The 19,384-nt window shown below is 34.8% G+C and overlaps 1 protein-coding gene across 1 annotated transcript in view; it reads right to left on the bottom strand.

Annotated features, from left to right (window-relative positions):
- myofl (myoferlin like) overlaps positions 1-18,284 on the bottom strand; it is a 33,238-nt gene extending 14,954 nt beyond the window's left edge. The window contains exons 1-27 of the mRNA XM_073833908.1: positions 18,106-18,284; positions 17,681-17,736; positions 17,495-17,586; positions 12,287-12,395; positions 12,096-12,195; positions 10,942-11,099; positions 10,727-10,855; positions 9,741-9,803; positions 9,411-9,461; positions 9,260-9,290; positions 8,991-9,106; positions 8,329-8,455; positions 7,335-7,438; positions 7,177-7,245; positions 6,945-6,988; positions 6,604-6,686; positions 6,347-6,385; positions 5,558-5,682; positions 5,221-5,334; positions 4,169-4,346; positions 3,955-4,079; positions 3,757-3,866; positions 3,240-3,432; positions 2,956-3,111; positions 1,206-1,337; positions 926-1,089; positions 355-469 (exon numbers count right to left, since the gene is read on the bottom strand). Coding sequence (XP_073690009.1) covers positions 355-469; positions 926-1,089; positions 1,206-1,337; positions 2,956-3,111; positions 3,240-3,432; positions 3,757-3,866; positions 3,955-4,079; positions 4,169-4,346; positions 5,221-5,334; positions 5,558-5,682; positions 6,347-6,385; positions 6,604-6,686; positions 6,945-6,988; positions 7,177-7,245; positions 7,335-7,438; positions 8,329-8,455; positions 8,991-9,106; positions 9,260-9,290; positions 9,411-9,461; positions 9,741-9,803; positions 10,727-10,855; positions 10,942-11,099; positions 12,096-12,195; positions 12,287-12,395; positions 17,495-17,586; positions 17,681-17,736; positions 18,106-18,193 — 2,871 coding nt within the window. The 5' untranslated portion in view covers positions 18,194-18,284. The remainder of the gene's footprint in view (positions 1-354; positions 470-925; positions 1,090-1,205; positions 1,338-2,955; positions 3,112-3,239; positions 3,433-3,756; positions 3,867-3,954; positions 4,080-4,168; positions 4,347-5,220; positions 5,335-5,557; positions 5,683-6,346; positions 6,386-6,603; positions 6,687-6,944; positions 6,989-7,176; positions 7,246-7,334; positions 7,439-8,328; positions 8,456-8,990; positions 9,107-9,259; positions 9,291-9,410; positions 9,462-9,740; positions 9,804-10,726; positions 10,856-10,941; positions 11,100-12,095; positions 12,196-12,286; positions 12,396-17,494; positions 17,587-17,680; positions 17,737-18,105) is intronic.
- Between the last annotated feature and the right edge of the window lie 1,100 nt (positions 18,285-19,384).

The raw sequence follows: 19,384 nt of genomic DNA, 5'->3' as shown, positions 1-19,384 counted from the left end.
ACAACAGTTTGGTGTGACGAACAAACTAAAATTTAAATTAATTGTTATTTGCTGAATAATCTTCCACTCTGTGGGACATTGACTCGAGAATTGCTTTAAACTGATCAGTCACACAAAATATGAATTGATGAATCAGAACCAGATAAACTGATTCATTAAACAGAATCAATAACTCATTAATGAATCATTCACCACTGCTTATTTCATGAACTTACCCAGATGTTCATCATATAAAGCTATCATATGGCATATGGCTGTTCTAAAAAAATTCAAGATACTTTTATTGTGCTTCAGAATTCAGATTGCCTATATGCTGAATGTTACATTAAATGTGGCTCTTTCTCCTTGACTCACCACATCAGTGAAAGGTTCAGCGGCAGGTTTCCATTCTCCACCAGGGAAGCGAGTTTCGTTTTGGTAGACCTCATCAGTAAATTCAGAATGCCCTGCGTCAGCCTCTGTAAGAAGACTGAGAAAAGCACAGAACACACAGCTGAGGTGTTAGCGACACATTTATTTCAACACACACTAAACAGTTAAGCCAACACTGAGCCAAGGCCATGACTTTGTACAGGGTAGGGAGTGGGGTCAGTGTAAGAGGCCCAGAAGAGTAAAAAATGAGCTGATTATATAAACACATAACAGAGAAAGCCTGGCAGAGAGACTATGTTTATGTTACAGCAGGGCTGACTACGGCTGTATGCCAACTACCACAATTTCCTCTGATTGTGTGCTAGACAGAACTAAATGGACTCTAACCCACTTTACTTTTGAACTGCAGTGTAGATACAGATTTATTTATTTTTTTGCAGTGCAGTGTAGTTTAAGCTAAAAGAGTGGGTGCTAAAAAGTAAAGTTCAATAACCACACTAATCATACCAAAAGAAATTCATATTGAAAATATGGTTTCATATATGCGGCTTACCAGCGCTCGGGGTCAACGAACCAATCTCCTTCCCACTCCCAGCTCCGGGGTGGCATGAATCGTTCCTGCTTCAGTTTTACTTTTCCTGTCACATCTGAAAACTTATGGCGGCCAACCAGACCTGTGGTTCCCCACTTCCCAAAAACCTGAGCCTGATTCTCGTACTGACACAGAAGAACAAAAAGGGTCGTCATAATGTTGCTAAGGGAAGTTCCACTCAACAGACCACAAGAAGTTCCAATATTATATAGGTTTCACTTCAGTGTCCACATTTACTAACCATCTCTGCATACACACTGAATGTTCCCTCTGCAAAGCTGTTGAAATTCTTCTCATGTGCAGACAGACCCAGCCACATGTTCACACGCAGCTGCACAGGGATCTTGAGACCTTTGTTTTTGTCCATAGGGTACTGAAAACAACAAGTGTACATTTAATCTTTTTTTTTTTTTTATTAAATTTGGATTATTGTATTAATTTATTAGGAAATAATTAGAGAATGGGACTTGAAAAATTGAGCTGGACAGAAACTAGTATGGCCTGCATTTGCGTAACTGCTAGGCAATGTTGCCAGGTTAGTGGTTTTCCCGCAGAATTGGGCTACTTTGTTGCTGTGGGTTGTTTTTGAAGTGACCCCAATAACTTCACATTTAGCTCTTGAAATATGAATTTACCCTGACAAAAAAAAATGTGTATTTTATCTCACGGAATGCTATTTTTAATAGGGAACCCCCCTCCAAACACCATTGGGCTAGTTTTGAGTAGCATGGCTGGGATTTGTTGTGAAAACCTGGCAACCCAGGGTTTGACACATTACTCTCATGACTTCATAAAAATTTTTCTCATATGTCAAATATTTATGCTCATCAAGGCTGCATTTATTTAATCAAAAATACAGAAAAAACAGCAATATTGTGAAATGTTATTACAATATAAAGTAATGGCTTCTATTTTAATATACTTTCAAATGTACCTGTGATGCAAAGCAGAATTTTCATCAGTAATACCAGTCTAAAGTGTCACACAATTCTAATATGCTGATTTATTATTAGAATTATCTATATTAAAAGGCAACACAAATATTTTTGAACTGGTGATGCTTAGCATTCTTTAATGAATAAAAAGTTAAAAAGTACAGCCTTTATTCAAAATATAAGTCTTCGCTATCACTCTTTATCAATTTAACACATCATTAGTGAATAAAAGTATTAATTTCTTTAAAAAAAAATCAAGAATAAAAATTGACTGACCCCAAACTTTTAAACAGTAGTGTATATTGTTAGAAAAAAGTTTTTAACTTTTTATTCATCAAAGAATCCTGAAAAAAGTATAACAAGTTTCAACTAAATATTAAGCAGCACAAGTGTTTTTAACATTGATAAGAAATCAGCGTATTAGAATGATTTCTGAAAGATCATGTGGCACTGAACAAAATTCAGCTTTGATCACAGGAATAAATACAATTTTAATGTATATTAAAATAGAAAAATATTATTTTACATTGTAATAATATTTCACAATATAAATTTTTCCTGTATTTTTAATCAAATAAACACAGCCTTGATGAGCATAAAAAACTTTTTTTAAAAACAATAAATATCTTGCTGATCCCAAACTTATGAACGACAGTGTAGCTACAGTTTTATTCTTACAGCATGTCTACCAAAAAATACTGGAAAATGTATAAAAGTTAGAAGATTGGAAAGTCTTTGCTTTAATTAAAAATTATTATTTATGTTCTATTATTATACTTTTTTAATTATACATAATAATTAATAATACAAATTATTAAATGTTTTATGACATAATTATGACATGTTATGATAATTTATGACATTTAAAAATTACAATTGTGATTAAAAATGGTAAAAAACTCGCAGAAAGAAAGGTTTATCAGCAACATTATTTTATACATATATAAATATTATACATATATATGTTAAATAATAAAAGATTCATGGATATAGACATGTCATGTCATGTTGTGGCACCAATCAAACTTTCAATTTCAAAATCAAGATCCTTTTTACCTGCATAAAGATGCTTTGCGTCCTGCCACAGTACTTGCCAACGGCCTGCTCACTATGGGTGGAGTAGAGAACCTGATTGGCTGGGACTCGGGCATAGGCCACACGTTTCTCTCCTCTCAGCATCCATATGATAACATCAGGCATACCGTTCTGAGGCTGTATTGTGAATTTAAACAAACATGGATGTTCAAGGGCTTCTGATGTTCTGATGTCTTTTGGATATGTATAACATTCTCTTAGTTCTCAGTCATAAAAGATTAGTATTTAATGAGGCAATGCCAAACCTCCTCTGTGATCTGCTGTAGTCGCTCCAGCCAGTCCTCTATATCAGGCATTGTGGCTCTAACATCAACAGCCTCCTCCCTCATGCGAATGGCCGCCTCTTTGACACTGGCCATGGTTTTGTCACGCAGATTCTTGATCTGAATATCAAGCGCTGTCATATTCGGCTTACCCTCCAAATCTGGTAAATGGTAACTAATAGCAACAAGATTCAAGTCACATGTCTGACATGGTAAGCAAAGAAAGTTAGTCACAAGGCAGTGTTCATTTTCACATTTTTACATTTGACTTTTTGTTGTTTTAGTCAGTTTTTGGTTTTTGTAACCTTAACATTATTTAATTATCATTGCAGTGCATCTATTTCGTAATGTCTTTATTACTATTATTGACAAAATAAAAAGGAATCCTGTCAACAGACATTTTCTTTAGTTATTTTGTTGTCTAGTTCAACACTGTTCCAAGGGCAATTCTAAGTAATAAAACAGAAGAAGATAAGAAAGTTTACCCTCTGGCATTTACCTGGAAAGGTCATCGATGAGTTGGGTGATAAGTCTCAGCCAAATCTCAGCTAGGCGAGAGTCAGACACTTTAGCCAGGAGCGCCGTCTTCAGAGAGACAATGTTGGATTGCTAAAGAAAGAGGCACATACAAAATATGTGACTGCTCTGAATCATTTATTTGTTTTCTCAATGGCATTAAAATGCATTAAAATTGTACCAGTCGGTCAGAAATGTAGAGAATGATGTTCACTGCATCCAAGCGGTGATTTATGTCCTCCCAGAAAGATGTGAGGATAACAACAGGCTTAGAATCAGCCCAGGGCAAGTAATAATAGTGATTTCCTGTGGAGAAACACAAGAAATTACGAGCAAAATAATGCAGGTCTCAAGTGCCTCATGTTTGGACTATTTGTATCTGTTTAGAATCTCACCATCAAACACAGCACAGCTATACTGAGTGGTGGAGGCCAGAGGTTTGCATGTGGAGTCCAGTTTATTTCCATAGTTTCCAATGCTGACCTCAAACTGAATAGGTTCTCCAGGCTCCTGAAGCATACAGGCACTGTGGAACACGGCACATAAGGAATACTTCCTTCTCCGCTGGTACTTCTGCAGAGTAAAAGTACATAAAACAATCATTTTAGGATCCTTTCTGCCAATAAAATGTGTGATCAATGTAAATATACACTATATTGCCAAAAGTATTGGCACACCCCCTTCTAATGAGCAGGTTTGGCTAATTTTGTAATTGCCATGAGTACAAATCTTAATGTTTAAGCATATAATGATATTCTAGGGGATTGTGTGCTTCTAATTTCACAGCAACAGTTTTGACAGGACCCTCTTCAATTCTAACATGACAATGCCTTTGTGTATAAGGCAAGATTCAAAAAGAAATGATTCAGTCAGTGTAGAAGAACTAGACTGGTCTGCAGAAAGCAAAGTCCTAAACTCCGCTGAACACATCTGGTGTGACTTTAAATGCAGACCTTGAGCCAAAAACTCATCACCAAACACCAATGACTTGTATATACACTATATGGAGTGTCAAAATGACTGTACCCATAGTTACAAGTCATTTGTGTTTGCTGATGAGTTTTTGGCTCAAAGTCTGCATTTAAAGTCATTCCAGAGATGTTCAGCTCAGATTAGGATTTTTTGCTTTCTGCAGACCAGTCAAGTTCTTCCACACTAACTGAATCAATAATTTCTTTTTGAATCTTGCCTTATATACAGAGGAATTGTCATGTTAGAATAGAAAATGGTCCTGTCAAAGCTGTTGCTATCAAATTAGAAGAACACAATCCCCTAGAATATCATTATATGCTTAAACATTAAAATTTGTACCCATGGAAATGTCTACAGTAGTAAAACCTTTTCATTAGAACGGGGTGTCTCAATACTTTTGGCAATATAGCGTATATATGAAATTAGATGAATGTTTATTCCATGAAGCAATGGTGTGAGAAATTCTTGCTGTTACCTGTGCCACCAAAATGTCATCGTTTGGAATGTCTTCCACTTTCTTGTCACTTTTGTCATCCAGTTGAGTGGAAAGCTCGATCAGAACCCTTCCCCGATATGCCACCCCTTCACCCTGAAACACACAGCCTGAGTTTAACAGCTCTGACAACTGCCACGGATTGTGCAACAAACAACTGACGGTGTGAATGTAAAATGGCTGTATGTATTGTTTATTCAATTTTCATGCAAAGCAAACAGTGCATGACAATATTATCTTCAAAGTCAAGTGCTGGGGTTGGCCAGTATTTATTATGTTTTATATTGTGGCTCTCAGCATTTTTCTTTACAACACTTACCTTGCCGCAATTCAGATCCTCATATGGGTCAGGTAGGCCAGTAAATTCTCTTGGACTTCCATAAAGGTTAATATAACAAGGCCCAAAAGCTGGAAGAAATCCAACCTCGGATTCTGTAGTGTCCACTGAAAAAGAAAACGGTTAGAGATACTTTGAGATGAACAGTAAATTAACACTAAAACGGAAACTTAAAAACCATAAAAATATTGATATTCCATTATATTAGAAAAACATGTATACATCAGGAATTTTTTGATAAATAAAAAGATCCAAAGATCAGCATTTATCTAATATATATATATATATATATATAATATATATATTTTTATTTAGCAAGGATACTTTAAAATTGATCAAAAGTGTTGATAAAGACATTTATAATGTTACAAAAGATTTCTATTTCAGATAAATGCTGTTCTTCTGAACTTTCTATTCATCAAAGAAACCTGAAAAAAATTCTACTCAGCTGTTTTCAACATATTAATAATAATAATACATGTTTTTTGAGCTGCAAATCAGAATAGTAGAATGATTTCTGAAGGATCATGTGACTGGAGTAATGATGCTAAAAATTCAGCTTTGAAATCACAGGAATAAATTTCATTTTAAAATTTATATAAATAGAAAACAGTTATTTTATTTAGTAAAAATATTACTATATTAATACTTTGGATTAAATAAATCTTCTTTAAAAAAACATTAAAAATCTTACTGTCCAAAGACTGGTAGTGTAAACTAAACTAAAATAAAATCTAAAATAAAATCGAGATTTAATAAGATTCACAATACCATTAAAGGAAGGAGGCATTCCATTTTCTGAGGGTGATTCTAGTGAAGAAATCGAGTTTTAGACAGGATACATACTGTTTGACAGTAAACCTTTATCTGAAAGTTCTGTTACGCAAGTCCTATTTTAAAAATAAGATTGTATTGTGAAGGACAAATTAAATTATTTTATATTAATTTTAAAATTACATTAATTTTCTACAGTAAAATCTAAATTACTGCAAACCTGCACCTCATGAGACACAAACACAGAACCCTACCCTCAATTTCCCCCCCAGATGATGCTATTTTCGTCAGATTAAGGTAGGTGGTCCCAATGACATCATTCCTTGACAGCCGATCCCTGTAAAAAGCAAGAGTCAAGCACCAAATCAGCATATTAGAATAATTTCTAAAGGATCATGTGACACTGAAGAATAGAGTAGGCTAATGACTGCTGAAAATTCAGCCTTGCCATCATAGAAAACTGTCATTTTTGATCAAATAAATGTACAGGTAGCCTAGGTGAGCATAAGAAACTTATTTCAAAACATTAACAAATCTTACAGACCCGAACCTTTGAATGGTAGTGTGTAAAATGATCAGTCATAGAAAAACTTACCAGTCAAATACAGTAAGTTTGATGCGTTCACACATAGATGGGAACTAAAAGGAAAGATTGAAGAAATATTATGTTATTTACTTACTTTGCATGTTAGACTTCAACAACCACTGTTTTAAAAACCATTCTAGGCATTTGACATGGAAATTGTTACTTTTTGATCGAATGATTTTGATATGTATTCAGTTTTATTAACCTGTTAACCTAGTTTCCAGGTTAGTACCCTTCCTACCTTAACCTGCAGGTGAATCAGCTGATTCCACTCTGGATTGGCGTTCTTCTCTACGATCTTGGTACACACCTAAAAAAAAAAAAAAATGAAGCACGCCATCTCAATTCTTTAACCAATCAGTCCTATTCTTTAACAATAAACATCTTTTTCATTTTTACCTTTTTGCCAGCAAAACTGACTTCTAGAAAAGGATCCACCAAATTTTTCTTTTCATCTGTTCCACCAAATATGTTCTTTACTGTCTGGGCAAATGCATCGTCCACTGAAAATGACAAAAGTGACAACAGATACATGTTACTGACTAGGGCTGTGCAATTATTCGAAATTCAGTTTCGATTTCAGCTTCAAACGATCATGAAAATACAGTAATCGAGATGAAATGATTATTGCGCCCCATTCCGCCCTTTTTCCGGAGGTGCGCTTTCGCTAATCCATAAAAGTGTAATTTCACATGTAAATCAGCAAAATCATGTAACGTGAATTTCTTAAAAAAACGAGACATGCTTGATTTATTAATGTTTCTTTGATGTTGTGTTTTAAAAGCGAGAAAGAGAACTTGCGCTGTTCTGTGTATGCGCTCAGAGACATGTATTGTTGCGCGCCTAAACGGTCAAATAATAAATTATCATAAACAGTTGAGAATGAAAATACCATATAGTAACTATATTGGATCTGTGTGGCTCTTAAAGTGGCAACAAATAATATTCCTTCTGCCGTCTCTGCTTAATATTAATAAAATGTAAAAATACAAAGAGAAAAATCACTCACTGCTCTTGAATGAGGGACTTTTTTTGTTTTAATAAGAAACAAAGTATGTTTAATTCTTACAATGAAGACACTGTTTTATTTTACATTCAAATAGTTACATTCAATTTTTTTTGTAGTAGGCTGTTAGACTACTTAGACTTACATAAAAGTATTCAGTATTTTTTTTCCCCAAAAAAATAACCGTTTTTTTTTTTATTTGTATCTTTTTTCTGTTGCATTGCTATCTTTAAATTAATCACTAATATAAAGTTTGGGACCCAGTCATAATTGTGTTAAATAATCGTGATTATGATTTTTTGCCATAATCGAGCAGCCCTATTACTGACTATGGAAATAGAAATGGAAGTATATAGAATTGCAGCTGTGTGTTGCTGTCATGCTTACTTTGTGGCATGTCTTCAGCACGGTAGATTTTCAGACTCAGCGTAGCCCATCGTAAAGCGACTCCAGCTGGCAGCAGCAAGTTACTTTCAATGTCATCCTGTTCCTCATTGTCTTCTCGCTTTTCCACCTGACCAACAAGTTAATCACAGATATCACACATCAGTCAAGACCAAACTGACTGACCAAAATTGTCTTTTTGGACAACCCAGTATAACATTAAATATTTTAATTCTTTTATTTGTATTATTTTTATGTATTATTAATAGAAAACTAATAATTTATATATAAAAAAACTATATTTATACAATTACTTTTAAAATAAATGACCAAGGCTGCATTTACCCCAAATGCAAATGCTTTTTTTTTATATACATGTTTTTGGGTAATTCATGATGAAATAATGTTTTTTTAACGTTTTTAGTTAATTCATGTTGAAAGTGAAATAATGAAATGCTAAATCTCCATATTTGCACAATCCATTTTGTTCCCCATTTTAATTCAAATTCAGGAAGTGAACATTTAAAACTAATTATTATATTTCCAGCCTTTTTACAACTTAGACAGCATAGTCAGGAAACAATGGGAAAGAGAAAGAGGGGACCTTGATTGGCCAAGGACCTGTCAGGGCAAGTCAGGACTCGAACCTGTACTTGGGAGCTTACCGGTGCCTCGTCTCCGGTGCCTACTATGAACATGCTGACTTTCAGGTAACCTCTGGCCCCAGAGATTGAGTCATCAGGGTCACTTAGAAGCAACCACTTCCTCATGATTGCATGTCCTGCCAGACACACCACAGATTATCAAGAAAAAAGGTCACTAATAATGAGTATGTCCTGGCGTGAGAAAGTATTAAATGTTTAACCGTTACACAATTTTCATTGTGTTGCATAATTTAACAGTTCAGAATCCAACAGCCAAATTATTCACATACCAGGTTCATCATAGACATAGCCAACATCCAGCTGTTAAAACAAGGTTTGATAGAATGCTTAAGAACAGATAATCAACATCAAAACAATTCAATGTTAAGATAAACTTTGGGATGATGACATTGGGATTACATGGATTATACGAAAGCATACCTTAAACTCCCCCATAAGACTGTCTGCTCTGAGGGAGTAGGCATTATACACCTAGATTTAAGAGAGAAATATATCTATTATAAGACAGACAATAAAAAGCTACAACCATAATATGAACTAGAGATGAAAATACAAACTCTCTTAACAGCAAATATATAACTATATTAAAATATGTATATTTACGTAACATGATTTGCACAAGTAGGACATGCTCCTGGATCCAATCAGTGTTTTCAGATTTTAATATCTGGTTGACAGAATGCTTATCAAGGAACATGTTCTACTTGTGAATCTAGTATTGTGCCAGGATCATCTCAAGACCCATCTTACCCGGATCATGATGCTCTCATCAAAAAGCTCAGAAGGCAGCATGTTGACATTGTAGAAGAAAATCTGTAGAAACATCATCTAAATTAAGCACAAGGACTCTCACAGGCCATGAAATGCTAACAGAAATTAAAAGTAGCCTCAATCGAACATGTATGTGAAATTAAGAGATTGTAGACTCACTGAGGCAAGAGTGACAGAAATATCAGGGCAAAAAGAAGGAAGTGGGCCAGCAGGTTTTTAGCCAAAACAGGTACAATGCAGAGTGAAGCAGAAGCAGACCAAAGAAAGAAAGGCTTGTCTGTAGGAAAAAAGATTTTTTGACCCAAAATAAGACATTAAAGGGATAGTTCACCAAAAATGAAAATTCTGTCATTAATTACTCACCCTCATGTCGTTCCCAACCCATAAGACCTTCGTTCATCTTCTCAACACAAATCAAGATATTTTTGATGAAATCTGACCTTTCTGACCCTGCATAGACAGCAACACAACTACCATGTTCAAGGCCCAGAAAGGCAGTAAGGACATCATTAAAAGAGTCCATGTGACATCAGTGGTTCAACCCGTTTTCTGAAGCTATATGAGAATACTTTTAAAACAAGAAAACAAAAATAACAACTTTATTCAACAATTTCTTCTCTTCCATGTCAGTCTTTGACATGCTCATGAGAGATTTTATTCGCAAGAGTTTGTTATTTTTGTTTTCTTTGCACACAAAAAGCATTCTTGTAGCTTCATAAATTTATGGTGGAAGCTCTGATGTCACATGGACATTTTAACAATGTTCTTACTACCTTTCTAAGCCTTGAATTGCCATCTATGGAGGGTCAGAAAGCTCTCAGATTTCATCAAAAATATCTTAATTTGTTTTCTGAAGATGAACAAGGGTGAGTGATTAATGGCAGAATTTTCATTTTTGGGTGAACTATCCTTTTAAGCTTTCTTTGTCAACAAAGTCTGATGGGCACACTAAAAAACCAAAATACCTCATCAAAGAATGGATTGTTTCCTCTTCGGATCCTTGTTCTGTGTGTCTGTCGGCACACACTTACTTTGACGACTGGCTTTATGTTATTGCCGGGTAACTGTCGACCCTCAATTACTCGAATACGAATCTAAGTAAAAACAACAGTGTTAGCAGATTAATGCCGAAAGCTAACATAACTTCTCAGATAGGATGTTTAGAAAGAGGAATACATACCTGGAAATCTTGGGGCTTGTTGGCTAAAGTTCTTTGTCGCTTCCGAGTTGTACGGACCATCTTTTTTGGCTGTCCAGAGGGAGAAACTCCAGGTGTCCCTGGCTCAGCCCCATCAACTGCATCTTCATCACTATCAACACCTTTCTCCTCTTCACCAACTAGAAGCAAAGCCAACAGTTATATACATATATACATAAGAGTCATAAGAGTCAATTTTTAGATTTTTTTTTTTACATAATCTAAAAGCTGCATAAATAAAGTTTCCATTGATGTGTGGTTTGTTAGGACAACAGGACAATATTTGGCTGAGATACAACTATTTGAAAATCTTGAATCTCAGAGTCCAAAAAATCTAAATATTGAGAAAACTGCCTATAAAATGGTCAAAATGAAGTTCTTAGCAATGCATATTACTATTCAAAAATTAAGTTTTGATATATTTATGGTAGGAAATTTACAAAATATCTTCATGGAACATGATTTTTACTTAATTTCCTAATGATTTTTGGCATAAAAGGAAAATCGCTAAGTCTGACCCATACAATGTATTGTTGGCTATTGCTACAAACATACCTGTGCTACTCATGACTGATTTTCTGGTCCAGGGTCAGAAATAAAGATGTAACTTTCAAGTATTGAAAACATACATTAAAGGTACTAATATGAACCCTTTAGGGGTTAAACAAGGTACTGGCCCAGTGACCCCAGTATTTGCTACTGTACCTTTAAGACTTCAAGATGCAAATGACTTACGTTGACTTCACAAAGCAAAGCCTTGCCAAATACTGTATAAGTAGGTGATGATTTGTAAATGTGGGAGGTTACATGTTAATGTGTTGAAACAGTACGTTTGACTGCAATATTGTATTGATTTCTGAATGTCCTAGTTTTCCAGCTTAGTTACAATATGAATCTACATTATGGTTAGGCACACAGAGACAATGTGGCAGGCTCTGGTAGAGTGTCTTTTTTTGTTTGTGAGTGTTCCATGTTCTTGCTCTCATTTGCATCAATCATTTCCATACTGCATGTAAACACAAATGCCTAAAATCTTCCTGCAGATCTGTAGGGCAGTCTAACCTGGTTAAACCAGTTAAAAAAAAAGAACAATAGTTTATGTAGGATAGTAAGATGTAAAGAAAAAAAAAAAAAACCTGCAGTTTCTCCAGTCTGGGCATCTCCCATGTTTTGATCATTTGGGTTCGGGACAGCACTTGGAGGAGGATCATAACCAATCGTTAAATTGATAGTTGCCTAAAATAGTAGATGCAGAGAAATACAGTTATGCTAGGTAAATCAGCATCATTATTTTTGCTGTAGTCCATACTGTACAAAAAATATTTACCCCAATTTCCTGTTTCTTCTCATTAATGAGAGGAATGTTCTTGGAAGGAAGAGATCTGGTCTGACCAGCAGCCAATTCTTTAAGAGAGATCTTTGCAGAACCAATAAATCTGGAAAGCAGAAGAAAACAATACTAAACAGGGAAGCAAACTTCACTTTTTAGGCAAATTGCCTTTTGTTTGTACTGTTGTATACAGAGTAAATAATCACAAGCTGAAAACTTCTCTGCTGAAAATATTAAAACCTTCTCTGATGTTGGTTCACTACTACTTCAAATTAAAAATAGGGTGACAAACAAGGCTAGGACATTTGGTTATTCTGTTTCACTTCTGCTTTTCTCAGCCAGGACAAGTCCAGTCAAGAACTCTCTGACTAAGAGCTTATGAAGACACCTGAAAAAGGCCATTTGTAGTTTTGCAATGGACGATGAATCAGGGTGACACAGCAACAGGACTTAGCTTGGGTGGGCTCAACCACCAGATTTCGACATACGGATGTCAAAGTTAAAACAGCATCCTTGTATTATATTGTACAATGAACATTTGAACTTCTTTTATCTACAAATATACTGAACAATGGCAAAAGTTAAAAAGTTTGGGGTCAAATTGAATGTCCCCATGTCGAAATCTGGTGGTTAAAAACTTGTTTGAGTTTTCAGTGTTGACAGACTTGAATCACTAATCTATGTACAGGCATTTAAGAATGATGAAATCTCCTTAAACTCACAATTTGCCCTTATTTGGGAATTTTTGTAGAGCAAATTCAGGAAGTTTTAAATGTGACATATTTTAAGCATTGTTTATAACTCATAAGTAAATCATGTAAAGTTTCTTTTTTTTTCTTTTATGTGTTTTGGTTGTGCATCTCAGAAGACTTCAGTTACTGTGTGACAAAGGAAATGTCAGCAGATATTTTGGGGATAAAAATAAATAAATAAATAAAAAATAAAAAGTGCTGGTATGTCATTTGAAGATTGCGAGATTGTATTTATCACCCTATCACAACAAACAGCAAAGGTATACATCACAGGTCGGAAGTGGGAGGGTCAAAAATATGTCATTTTGAAAGAAACTAATACTTTTATTTATCAAGAACACAAAGTGATAGTAAAGACAGTTATACATTTCAAATAAAAGCTATTTTTGTACTTTAATTTATCACATAATTGAATTGAATTCATTTTAAAAAAGCATTCCACAAAAATATTAAGCAGCACAACCTTATTTCAAAATAAACATATTAGAATTATTTCTGAGGGATCATGTGACACTGAATAAAATGACTGAGTAATAGCTGCTGAAAATCCATCAGAGAAGTTTTAAATTGTAATATTATTTAATACTACTACTGTTTTTACTGTATTTTTGATCAAATAAATGCAGCCTTGGTGAGCATAAGAGACTTTTTTTCAAAAGCATTAAAAATGTTCATCATTTATATATGCATGTATATAGATTAGTCATTCAATAGTCATTCAACCACCAGATTTCGACATAAAGAAAATACGGATGCCAAAGATAAAACCGCATCCTTTTATTGTATTGTACAGTGAACATTTTGGTCTTATTTTATCTACAAATATACTGAACAATACAAAAAAGTTGAAAAGTTTGGGTCGATAAGATGTTTTACTGCTTTTGAAAAAAGTCTCTTAAGCTCACAAAGGCTGCATTTATTTGATCAAAAATGCAGTAAAACAATAGTAGTGTTAAATAATATTAGAGTTTAAAACTTCTATGATGTCAAAGCTGATATTCAGCAGCTATTACTCAGTAATTTTAGTCATTGTCACATGATCCCTCAGAAATCATTCCAATATGTTTATTTGGTGTTCAAGAAACATACAGTGCCCTCCACAAATATTGGCACCCTTGGAAATACATCTGCATTGTTTATCATTTTGATCTTTCATTCAAAAAGCTCACTAAAGTGGAAAGTGGGGGAAATTCTCATTATGAAATAAATGTTTTTCTCTAGTTTACGTTGGCCACAATTATTAGCACCCAAGATAACAGCTCTGAGACTGTCCTAAAATGCCTGGTGAGTTTGGAAACACCTGGCAAGAGATCAGAGACCATTATTTCATACAGAATAACTCCAGATCCTTCAGATGCCTAGCTCCATGTTGGTGCTTCTTCTCTTCAGTTCACTCCACTGATTTTCTACAGGGTTCAGGTCAAGGAACTAGGACGGCCATGGCAAAAGCTTTATTTTGTCCTCAATGTCCCATTTGTCTGACACTACTGGAACTTCAACCAGGACTGACTTGGTCAGATGAAACTAAAAAGAAGAGCCTTTTGGCAGCAAACACTCAAGATGAGTTTGGTGCAAACAAAGATAAAAAAAGTACCCCGCGCCCACAGTTAAATAACACTGCTGGATCTTTAATGTTGTGGGCCTATTTTTCTGCCAGAGATTCTGGACATCTTAGTTAGATACATGGCATCATGGTTTCTATCAAATAACAACAGACAAAAAAATCTAAACCTGGCTGCCTCTGTTGGAAATCTTATAATGGGTCACGGTTGGATCTTCCATCAGGACAACAATAATACAAAACAAACATTAAAATCAGTACAAAAATTAATTTGTGCTCGGATGAGCACACAGGATTTTTCTTGAAACCCTCCTAAACATCATGTGGTGATGTAGGGACTATTGACTTTTTTTAGGCTTTCTGACCCTAAGACTCAACTAATCTCTGCAGTTCTCCAACTGTGATCCTTGAAGAGTCTTTGGCCACTCAAACTTCCCTCCTTACCATGCATTAGGACGACAGACACATAGCCTCTTCCAGGCAGATTTGTAACATTTTCTGTTGATTGAAATGTATTAATTATTACCCTGATGGTAGGAATGGGGATTTTCAATGCATTAGCTCTTTTCTTACAGCCACTTTCTATTTTGTGAAGCTCAGCAATCTTGTTCCGCAGATCAGAACTATATTCTTTTGTTTTACTCCTTGTGATGGACAGTTAAGAGAATTTGGCCTTTGTGTTCCTCATATTTATAATCCTGTGTGACAGGAAGTCATAGCTGGACAATATTATGCTCCTAGTCACCCTGGTGTGCTTGTAAATGTAAATATAAATGGGAATATAGAGAAATTTTACTTATAAGAATTTCTAGATGTGCAAATAATTGTGGCTAATGTGAACTAGAGGAAAACTTTTTTTATAAAGAGATTTTCCTCCCACTTTCCATTGTTTTACTTCAATGAAAGGTTAGAACTTTGTGAATTTTTCGAATGAAAGTTCAAAAGGATAAACAAGCTGCTTTTGCTCATAATTACAATACAAAAAATTATTACAATATTTGTGCACTGTAGTACTATCAATTTTGAAATAAGGTTGTGCTGCTTAATATTTTTGTGTAATGTTTTTTAGATTTTTAATTCAATTGTTTGATAAATCAAAGTACAAAAAATATAATTTATTTGAATTGTATAAATGTCTTTACTATCACTTTGCATTCTTGTTAAATAAAATAATTAATTTTTTTCTAAATATTTTTTTTTTTGACCCCCCCACTTTCGAACGGTGATGTATACCCTTGCTGTTTGTTGTAAGAGGGCAGTTTTGTTTTCCATGATACGTCCCCTTTAAATCCTGGTTACTATACAGCAGATCCAAAAGCTTATATACAACGTTAGGAAGCACTGAGAAGGAAGAAGAGGGAAAAACAGCTGGAAGCAATTACACCAGGCCAGAGATTTATGTGCCAGGCAGAGGGGACAAAAAAAGCAACTTGAGAGGGGGGACGTCTGAGAACACAACTCTTTTGTCCTGCCTAACTTTATGTACAGCTTGTCTACAACTTCACACAATGCGAAATGTGTAAGAGTGTAATATAAGCAATTTACATCACAATCGACACATTGGTAACAGTAACAGCACATTCTGTTTGCTCAGCATCATCACAGCTGATACATTCACCATGTGGAAAGGACTCAACATCATATGGAGATTAACCTGCCTGTTGTGAAACACTTGGAAATTGTACAGTCATGTCATAATCACAAAATAAATCATACTACTTTGTGTTACGGTCCTGATAACCCTGTTTTTGATGACTGGCTTATTGCATTTAAAAAATATATACTTCAGAGGGCTGCCGGCATGAGATTGTCTGTTTTGGAACGTGATTTAGGAATGTTTAAACCCTCTTTGTGAATACAATCTTTAAATGACATACCAGCGATTTATTTATTTTCATGCTAAAAATATCTGCTGGCATTTCCTTTGTCACCCAGTCACTGTGGTGTTCAGAGACGGACTTAACATAGGCTTAAAAAACACATCCAAAAGATATAAAAGGGAAAAAAAAGTGTACATGATACACGTATGAGTCATAAACTATGCTTAAAATGTCAAATTTAATACTTTCTGAATTTGCTCTACAAAAATTCCCAAATAAGGTCAAATTGCAAATTTAAGGATTTAAAGATTTCATCATTCTTAAATGCCTGTTTATAGATTAGTGATTCAAGTTGTCTGTCAACACTGAAATCAAACAAGTTTTCACAAGTTAACCTTTTTTCACATTTGTTGCTATGTTACTCTCTAGCCTGTGGCAACAAAGAACACAAACTACAGCAAGTATGAGCAAATGTGAATGAGAGTCTGCAAACTAAAAAAGAAAAAAAAATTGCTATGGAGAAGTCATCTGCGTGACTCATGGAAAGTTCATTACCATGGAAGACTTTGCACAGTAAAACTTGCCACATGGAAGAAAAAAAATGCCTTCTGATCCAAACCAAATGCTCAGTAGTTTAAGACCCAGCTAGGTTGGACTGCAGCATAGGACTCAGAAACATAGGAAGCTCATCTAAGGTGCTACTTTGGACTGTCTAGTGTCTTTTGCCAGCATAACCTACAAGTTTAGACAAGGTGGTTGGGTGTGGCAGTGAGATTTTAAAGGCTTTCATGTCTAACTCTGCACTTCAATAACATTGCAGCTCCTAACAGAGCTTTCACAAAACTACAAGACTTACTTAGGTTTATCGTTTACACTGCAGTGATTTCAGCTTCAGCCGTTTGTGTATACAGTAAATAGCATGCAAGATTGCAGGGAAACCCATCCCACCCACTCAGCAAACACCCACCTACACCTCCTTCACCAGCAGGAATGTAAAGAAATGTCTTTCCTTTGAGAATGCTTGCCATATTATGACTTGTGAGAATAAAAACAGTGGCGGATGCAAACATACTTGTCTTTTCCAATGGTTTCATAGTCTTTCACAACCACATCAATGAATGATGAGGAATCCAACGGGGTGCCTTTCAAATCAAACTCAATGATCTGAAATGGCAAAACCAGGTCTTGGTTATTCGCATTTAACAATGACATAATTTTAGTGTCCAGCAAAAAATAAAACACTATGGCTTGTACTGACCTCATTCCACACAGGATTTAATTCCTTATCAATGGCTTTTGTTTTCTTTTTTTCACCTAAAAGTTGAAATGAGTAAACTGTTAAACTATATAACAACAATTGCACATTTTTACTTTCTACAGTGTAGGGGAGGGACGTGTTTCCCTAATCATGGGTCATTCCAATCCCTTATATGGAAATTTGCTGTTCTTTTCCATGTAAGCAAACATGTCCCAAATGTATGAGACCAAAACTTACTTTAAAATGTTACGTTGTTTTAGAAAACGTAGTACATATTTAAAAAGGCATCGAGAGCTTAACTTTTAGTTCAACTCCGTTAACTTTTTGAATTGTTTAATTAGGTCTTTAACACACCATTTAACACGATAAATGCAAATAAATAGCAAATTAATAATAATAAAAAAAAAAATAACGACTTAGCCTACCTTTAAAGATGATTGCTGTTATAGGATCTGGACTTCCAAGAGTTTTTTTAGGAATCCCTTTGGCGGATTCAACAACCACCTTCAACATGCTGGTAAATGTTGTCAATTACTGTTGCACAGAAGTCATCGACCTAATAGATTAACTTCATCATCAAGAGCAGAAACATTGACCATCAGAGAAGGAAGTGTCAGTCGGAGAGATGAGAAGCGCTGAATGAGAGGAGGGACCATGCCTGTAGTCTATAGTTACAGGAACCTCAGGAAACTTTTTCCTTTTATATTAAACATTAAACATATGTTTTACTATTATTTTCTTTGGATGCTTAGAATTAATATATATATAACGTTACGCCTGTTTGCTTTGAGAAGCTAGAGTGAATTTAGTAAGGCAAAGTTAAGGTTTAATTTGGTGGTGGCTCTCGGGGTTGCGGATTTAGCAGAACCGAGGAAAAGCAGTGAAGATACAAAACCATAAGAACTAACGTTAAATGTAACAACAGTTCTGAAGCGAACACTTTCCATTACACTGATGTGTGTCTATATTATTTACACGCAAACATTGGAAATTATTTGAATAACAATGTACCTGAACTCAGGCTCCACCGTGTGGCGGCATATTAATTTACATCGACTCGTTTACATGTACAAGACTGACATTTATGAAAAGCGATTTAAAAATGGAAAAAAACAAACACGACGGATCACTCCTGCTAGCATTAGCTACGCAACAACAACACACGTTTTCTGTGTATCATAGTTTTGTATCATATGTTTCATTTGTGTTTTCAAATGTTTCAATAACCATAAAAGTTACACTACAATCTGTCAGGGAAAAGTTTGGCGAGCAAAAGTCGCGTTCACCCGCTTAGTAAAGGGTAGCTTTTGTTAAAGGTACACCAGTCAAATGTTTTTTTAAGACGTCTCTGCTCACCAAGCCTGCATTTATTTTGATCCAAAATCATTAATATTGTGAAATATTTGCACTATTTAAAAAAGTGTTCTATTTGAATATATTTTTAAATGTTATTTATTCCTGTGATTTGCTGTTCAAGAATCTTTTTTTTTTTTATTATTGTTATCAATATTTAGTTGAGTACAGTTGAGTGCATTTTTAGGATTCTTTGATGAATAGAAAGATCCAAAGATCAGCATTTATCTGAAATAAAAAGCTTTTGTAACATTATACACTATACCATTCAAAAGCTTGGAGACAGTATAATTTTTTATGGGGGGAAATTATAGAAATGAACACTTTTATTTAGCAAGAATGCTTTAAATT

The sequence above is a fragment of the Garra rufa genome, chromosome 2 (assembly GCF_049309525.1).
Source record: "Garra rufa chromosome 2, GarRuf1.0, whole genome shotgun sequence".
Lineage (NCBI taxonomy): Eukaryota > Metazoa > Chordata > Actinopteri > Cypriniformes > Cyprinidae > Garra > Garra rufa.
The sequence above is the reverse complement of the archived record's forward strand: the minus strand, read 5'-3'. Positions and strand labels throughout refer to the sequence as shown.